We start from the raw sequence: 8,246 nt of genomic DNA, 5'->3' as shown, positions 1-8,246 counted from the left end.
TGGGAGACACAGTGTGCTGTTGTGCTGTACCGTTACCCCCAAAAGCCGAAGAGACACACTGTGCCACGGGGCCAGCCGTACCTAGGAGGGGCATGGCTATGCGGCTACCTGGTTTTCACTGGAGCTCCGGATTGTGGAGGCTTGAGCGGAAGGTAGCCGCCAGGTACCACTCCTAGGCAATCCCCGTTACTTCAGCTGCTGACCGCAGGGGGGTCAAACTTGTAGACACAGACTGGACTGATTTACTTGGCAGACAGGACTTAGACTCCGTTCAGACTACACAGGTTCTGGATCCTCGGTCAGAACGGATACTAACGCGGAGTCACAGGCAGGGGAGGATTCAGATTCTGGAACAGGCTCCAACAGTACGGACTCTGGAACACTAGCCAGGACAGACACTGGTACTGGTTCAAGTACCGCTGGAACCGTTTCAGGGTTCAGGTACCACCGGTGTGGCTTCAGGTTTCAGATACCGCCAGTGCGGCTTCATGGTTCAAGTTCCGCCGGTGCGGCTTCAGGTACCGCTGATGAGGTTACAGGTTCAGACACTGACCTCACAAGGACAAGGTGATCAGGTTCAAACTACACACAATATAGGAAAAGGTAAAAAAATATATTACACGGGATATAGGGACCTGGCAACGCACTAGTTGCACACACTAACACTAAATGGAAAATGTTGCTCAGGCTAAGGGTGCCTTTTATACTAAAAACCTCCCAGTCATTGGCTGGGGGCATTTTCACAGTGCGCGTAATGCCCCTTTACGAACAGGGGAATGCACGCACGTGCGCCGTCAGGGAAACTGTTTAGCCTGCACAGGACGCTGAGAGCAGGAAGCAGGAGACAGGGAGCTCCTTCCACGGCTGGGGAGATCAGTATGTCGGCATCCCTGCATGGAGGAGGCAGAGGAACCATACAGGGGCAACGGCATTAATGTTACAACTTTACTGTGACTATGACAGTTATATTGTTATTGTGCTCTTTGTTCTCGTTTAAATCAGATCATTTTTATTAACCATTTTGCAACATTTTTCAGATTTCCATAAATATACAGAAACAAAACAAAAGCCCCAGTCCCTCACAACCCTTCAAGAAGAGAGTCCAGAAAAGTTATTCCAGCTTATGTATTGTCCTGCTTCACCGAGTATGAGCAATCAGGAGGTAGAATGAATCCATATGTTATTAAATAAAAATTTGGCATCTTATATATAAGGAAAAGTTGTAATAGTCTGTGCGGCTATTTGTTCATATGAGCCTGAACGTTGACTCTTGAATTGTTTGTTGCAGCTTATTGTGCTGCTATCCCTGGACGCAGGGTAATTGAACAATATATGTTTGCTAATATGTTAATTACCCCTTGTATCAGTCCATGCAGCTTGTTGACGTGCAAACACTGAAGGACAAAACTATGCTGGATGATTGAATACTCAAACAGTGAGAGATGACCTCCTTCCACCTCCCCCCAAAACTATTGATAATGGCCTGATGGACAGTTGTGAACTAAAGAAGGGAAATCTATCTTTGCTTTGCATAGAGATAATTTTGGCGGTAATTCTAAGATCGTGCTCCACTGACCATCCATAATATGATCTACGTCCTCCTCCCATTTGTTTTTAGTTGGTACTTGATTAGGTATGAGTGAAAGGGCTTTAAATGGGAGGATATCTGATTTTTGGATGTGTAAAGTACCAGCAACCAAATTTATAAACATATTCTTCTCAATCGTTAAAAGTGACTTTTTTTGCATCTCACAATTGCAAGTTTTTAGAGCGTAAGCCGTCTTCTTAGAGCTTTTGAAAACTTGATGACTCATCCATTGTACTGTTTTTTTAGTACAAGTGTAAGAAAAAAAAAAGATGCTATCTCCCTGCATGAGTTCCTTCGTGTCTAAGAAGTTGTGATTTGTGCATAAAACATTTCAAACATACTGGACATGAAAATGGTTTCACCCCTGTGTGAATTCTTTGATGTTTAACAAGATCTGAATTCTGGCTAAAACATTTCCCACATTCCGAACATGAAAATGGCTTCACTCCTGTGTGAATTCTCTGATGTGTAACAAGACCCCACTTCTGTTTAAAACATTTTCCACATTCTGAACACAAAAATGGCTTCTCTCCTGTGTGAATATTTTGATGTGTAATAAGAGATGACTTAGCGGTGAAAAGTTTCCCACATTCTGAACATGAATATGGCTTCTCCCCTGTGTGAATTCTCTGATGTCTAAAAAAATCCGATTTCTCGTTAAAACTTTTCCCACATTCTGAACAAGAAAATGGCTTTTCCCCTTTGTGAGTTTTCTTATGTTTAATAAGACTTGAATTCCGGTTAAAACATTTTTTACATTCTGAACATGAAAATGGTTTCTCCCCCGTGTGAATAGTTTCATGTTTAACAAGAGAGGATTTCGTGGTAAACCGTTTCCCACATTCTGAACACGAATACGGCTTTGCTCCTGTGTGACTTCTCTTATGAATCACAAGGCCCCATTTCTGCTTGAAACACTTCCCACACTCTGAACATGAATACGGCTTTGCCACTGTGTGAATTCTCTGATGTCGAAGAAGGTCTGATGTATCTCTGCAACATTTCCCACATTCTTGACAAGGATATGTCTTCTCCCCTATGTGAATGCTCTTATGTTGAGTAAGTTTCGATTTCCAGTTAAAACATTTCCCACATTCAGAGCATGAAAATGGTTTCTTCCCTATGTGACCTCTTCTGTAACGGTTATCTTTCTTATTATTCTGAGATGATTTAGAAGATAGGACCTGTTCAAAAGGATCAGATGCTAGATCTCTGCTGTGAAGGGCTATATTTGGAGTTATGACATGCTCTTCAAATGTTTCTTGTGCGATACCACGATCATCTTCTTTACAATCTAAAGATATCCAATGTCCCTCAGAGCTCCTGATCCAAGCATCTGAAAAGAATAAAGATGGTTTTACTATCTTTGTATAGAAGCACCTAACATTTACACTGATATTTTATAACCTTTATATCTAAAAGTGTTCATACAAATTACAAGGCATGTCGCAAAATTCACTTTTTATCTAACACAGTGATGCGAAGTAGATCACAATCTAAGGCCTCGTTCACACATTCAGTATTTGGTCAGTATTTTACATCAGTATTTGTAAGACAAAATCAGATATCTTCAAATGCTTTGCTTTTATACAAAAATGCAGCTCCTGGGACATAACGCTGGTACAAATAGGTGAAGGCAGTTTCACGATGGCCAGATGAAGAGGTCATTAGCACAAAACCACCCTTGCCTACTGTGAGGACACAGCATTTAATCCTAATTATGCCAGATGTATTTTCCAGTAGGTCAAGAGACCTAAGCCATTGTTCATATGAGCCTGAACGTTGACTCTTGAATTGTTTGTTGCAGCGTATTGTGCTGCTATCCCTGGACGCAGGGTAATTGAACAATATGTTTGCTAATATGTTAATTACCCCTTGTATCAGTCCATGCAGCTTGTTGACGTGCAAACACTGAAGGACAAAACTATGCAGGATGATTGAATACTCAAACAATGAGAGATGACCTCCTTCCACCTCCCCCCAAAACTATTGATAATGGTCTGATGGACAGTTGTGAACTAAAGAAGGAGAAACTACCTCTACCCTTCTGCTGGGAGACTCTACATGACAGTAGCCAAGACACCATGGTTCCAACTGGAGGAATACAGATTTGAGACACTCAAACACAGTAGTATGCCCACAGGGAAGAAGTATGAGCGTTCGGGGGGGGGGGAGCCCTGGTCCATTCGGTCTTTTTGAAGACAGCCAGGCCAGCAGACGAGAGCACTCATTGACCCTAGTGTTTCCACACCTACTTGTACCTGCCTTGTCTTCTACGAGAAGCATTTTTGTACAGAATAAAGTTAAAGCATTTGAAAATATCCAGGGGGAGCGCCATCTTTCTTTTCTTGCCATTTGATGGTATTGTGCTCTTCAAGTAAAGAAGGCGGAGACCACCCCTCCTCAAGTCCAAGTAACTTTCGCCTGATTCATTATTGCATTTGCATTTTTTTTGCATAGTTTTTGGAGTTTTTAATTTGCAGTTGTAGGGTTTTGTACGCACTCAGCCGCATTAGAAGTAGGCACAGGACACTGTCTCTTTAAAAATGTCCAAGGCAGGTTTATTCAGGCTTCATAAACCGCACTTTCAAAGGAAAAAAACACAGCCTTCTCCAGCACAAAGTAACAAAACAGCAAAATGAACAGTCCATATAGTACTGCTGGTTCGCCCGCTCACAATCAGTGTCTTTTTGCACAGACACGCTGCAGGTCTCCACACCTCCAGCCAGACACTGAATGAGACCCTTAGTCTCCATTTTACACACACTCCCTGGGATGAGGATATGTGAGCAACCATTCCCCCCCATCTCTCTTATGCCTGCTCGTAAAAAACAGCCCTGATGCACTGAAGTAATCCTCTCAGCACTACTTGTGCTGGAGCATGTTTTCCCGGTTTTACATCACTGAAGCTGTCAACCTCAGCGACACATATCTCCCCTCAAGGACATGTCCGGCGGCCATCTTACACAGTTTTATTAAAGCCTATTTTATAGTGTTTAGTCTTTCTTTTTAACCCGTTAAGGACCAGGCGATTTTTCATTTTGGTGTCTTCGTGTTTTCCTCCCCTTATTCGAAGAGCCATAACTTTTTTTCTTTTTTTTTTTTCCTTTCGACATAGCCGTGTGAGGGCTTGTTATTTTGTGGGACGAGTTTTACTTTTGAATGACACTATCCATTTTATCATGTGATGGACTGTAAACATTTTTTTTAAAAAGTGTGACAAAATAGCAAAAAAAAAAAGCCCAATTTTGCAATAGTTTTTGGGTTTTTTTTTTATACACACTGTTCATTTTACGGTAAAAATTACCTGAAAATATGATTCTCCAGGTCAGTACTATTATGAAGATATCAAACATACATAGTTTTTGTTTTATTTAAGTAGTGGAAAAAAATTATATTTTGATAGATTGGAATTTACCATGTGTATTTTTTAATTTGTTATAAACTTTTTTTTTTAGTTTTTTATTTACCTCCCACTGTATTTGCTAGTCCCCTTAGGGGACTTGAAACTGCGATCATCCGATCTCTTCTACCACTGTATATAAAGCAATACCGCAGTATTGCTGTATATAGCAAAATTCACGGGCTGGCTTCCTCAGGAATACAGTCATGACAAGTACAGGGGTCTTCAGCAAACCAAAGGTTGTCCGTCCTGATGAACGCATAGAAAGGAGCGCTCTCCTTTTGGTGCACTGTGAATGCCGTGGATGTGTTACCCAAGCTTTTCTTTATTGGTAAAGATTTAGATACAACACATATAAATATAGTTATATTCCCATGAGAAGAATCTAGAACTTCTCTGCATTTAGTGGTCTCTACTCACCTGGGTGGTCATATGTAGTAATCTCCTCTTTACACCGCTCATCACCCCTCACATATGTCTCTGTAGTATTAATATGGGTCAGATCTTCACCCTGAAACAAATATTGTAAAAGTCACAGACAGATGGAGAAGTCCCATCTATGGTCAGCTCTAATCCTGCCATCTCCACCATCCTCATTACACAAGTATAAAACATATAATACTGGTGGATAAAACAAGACTGAACACAAGACCTTCACAGCCGTCTACACATCATAGGGGAGATCTCATGACACCTTCTCTCCATCTACCTGATGATCCTGAGGAACATTGGGGTCTTCTTGTTTACAGTCCTGTGGAAGAAGAGGATGGGGACATCTCTCTGGTGTTGTCCTCTTACTGGATAGATCTGGAGGAAACACATACAGAGACTGAATTTATTCTTTACATACAGATAATTATAGGCCGTGTGTATTTAGTCCTGTCTATTACCTGGTGATGTGATGGGCTGGGGAAACTCCATCATGACGTCCTTGTACAGATCTTTGTGTCCTTCTAAATACTCCCACTCCTCCATGGAGAAATAGACGACGACATCCTGACACCTTATAGGAACCTGACACATACAATGATACCGTCATCCCCCCGATCCCTCCATAGCGTTACTGTATAATGTCCCAGCATTCCCAGCAGTGTTACCTCTCCAGTCAGCAGCTCAATCATCTTGTAGGCGAGTTCTAGGATCTTCTGGTCATTGATGTCCTCATGTATCAGGGGGTGAGGTGGAGGCCCCGTGATTGGGCTCAGGGGTCTTCCCCACCCCTCAGACACGGGGTCCTGACAGCGCCCACTAGAGGTCTTCTTCACTACTGTGTAATCCTGGTTATGGAGAGACACATTAATAAATCTCCCTCCAGACATTTCCAGAGTCCTCACCTCTCCAGTTCTGTCCATCTGTTATTCCCATAGATAAGAATGATGTAATGTGACGTCATCAGAATCTCTCACCTCTCCAGTAAGCCGGAAGAGGATCTCTAGGGTGAGGTGTAATATCCTCTCCGCCATCTTGTCTCTGTCCCTATCCATCCTTGATGGGTCAGAAAAATTCTGTAGATCAATTATTATCTGATATTGAAGAAACCTAATAGGAAAGAAGATGATCCGGTGTAAAAACATAGAATAAAAAAAACATAAAAAGGGCAAATACTAGATTTGTGATACCAGTATAATGCAGTAATGTCATAGAGCACTTAATACATGTAGAGGTTAGAAAGTGAGTTATAAATAAATTCAGATAATTATGGAGATATTTAACTGAATAAATAACTCAATGGGCAGCACAAGAGTCTTCATACAGTCATTAAAATATGGTAACGTTACCTTTGTATACATCTCATCACACCACGGTAAGTTCTGGGAAGACGAGGTCTTATAGTTCCAGCTGCTACTCTACGTTTCGAATTGTCCAAGAACGCTTTTTGCTTTTCAGTTGCTATAAGCTATGACTTTCCTTATTTCTTAGACCATGGATTTTACATCTGACCCATGACAAAGCTAGAGAGTGAAACCACTTGGACATCATCATAAGGGCTCATACCCATATGTGTGAAAACATTTTTCCGATATCCGGACCGAAAAAACGGACGAGCGTCATGCGAGTTTCTCACCTAGCATCCGATTTACATCTGATTGTCATGCGTATGAACTCCGATTGCAATGCAATTTAAACATGGGCTTTTACATGCAGGATTTCTCAATGTCACAACGAGCAAGAGAACTTTCTCACGGTGACATCAGTGAGGTGAACGGAGTTCGTATGATATGAACCCCTCTCAACTTTATCAAGTCACTGCGGTGCACAAGCATGCGCACCTCAGCAGGGCTGTGGAGTTGGAGTCGGTGTCCATTTTGGTGGAGTTGGTATAAAATGGACCGACTAACTCCTAAAATTTATAATAAATTGGGTACAGTAGTTCAATGCAGTTTGCGGGGAATATTTCATAAGATTTTGGGAAAGTTATGAAATGTCATATAAATGTCTGTCTTATTCCTGATCTAAGGGTCTGGACTTTGAGCTGAAATTAATCTGTGCTACAGTAAATTTATCACTTAAACATGAGCCATGTATGAGGGAGTCGGAGTCATGGAAATTGAGGAGTCAGAGTTGGAAATTTGGCTTACCGACTCCACAGCCCTGCACATCAGTGTCTCTGCAGAATGGCAGACTGTATAGTCGCATCAAGCTACCATGCAGCCTGCCATCTAGATGTAGCAGAGCTAGACCTGTCGCAGGACAAATGGATTATTTTCTTCACGTCGGAGAGGTGAGCATGAGGTTGCTTTATTATTTTATTTTTTTATTGCAGGGAGAGTGACATGTTAAGCATGTCACGGTGAGGAGACTTTTAAAGCCGCAATTGTCTCTTCAGAGAGGAAGAGGACTAGAACGCTAGTGCCACCTACAGGAAGTAGCAATCCTAAAAGTCAATAGTGACCCTTTAACGAGCCTTATCACATGACTTAGGATATAAGCCAAAACCAGAAACTCAATTTGCAGACACTGTGTTTCAGGGTACTGCCCCTCGTCAGTGCAAAGTGTGTATATGGTGTATTGTCTAGTGTGCCCTTAAGGTGATTAAATATATAATTTAACCTTAGGCTGCTCTTTTATCTCGATCCATGAATCCTCACATCTGTTGTTCGGTCCAACGAACACACTATTGGGGCTGGTTCCTAGCCCAATATAATCCCCTGGTCCGCTAGCAGAAATGATATTTAATAGGAACTAGTGGCAGCTCTACCAGGCCGATAAGGTTCTGCTTTACTGGGGCTATTGAAGGGGTCTGTCAGGGGTGTG

At 41.9% G+C, this 8,246-nt stretch overlaps 1 protein-coding gene across 1 annotated transcript; it reads right to left on the bottom strand.

Annotated features, from left to right (window-relative positions):
- Positions 1 to 1,021: 1,021 nt before the first annotated feature.
- Positions 1,022 to 6,264, bottom strand: LOC141197768 (uncharacterized). Its single transcript, XM_073662858.1, has 5 exons — positions 6,089 to 6,264; positions 5,882 to 6,005; positions 5,701 to 5,798; positions 5,412 to 5,502; positions 1,022 to 2,924 (listed from the first exon to the last, which is right to left on the bottom strand). The coding sequence occupies exons 1-5, from the start codon at positions 6,110 to 6,112 to the stop codon at positions 1,861 to 1,863; spliced, it is 1,401 nt and encodes a 466-aa protein (XP_073518959.1). The 5' UTR covers positions 6,113 to 6,264; the 3' UTR covers positions 1,022 to 1,860.
- Between the last annotated feature and the right edge of the window lie 1,982 nt (positions 6,265 to 8,246).

The sequence above is a fragment of the Phyllobates terribilis genome, unplaced genomic scaffold, assembly GCF_046119375.1.
Source record: "Phyllobates terribilis strain yellow unplaced genomic scaffold, ASM4611937v1 Scaffold_86__1_contigs__length_6382490, whole genome shotgun sequence".
Lineage (NCBI taxonomy): Eukaryota > Metazoa > Chordata > Amphibia > Anura > Dendrobatidae > Phyllobates > Phyllobates terribilis.
This window is presented reverse-complemented; position numbering and strand designations above follow the sequence as displayed.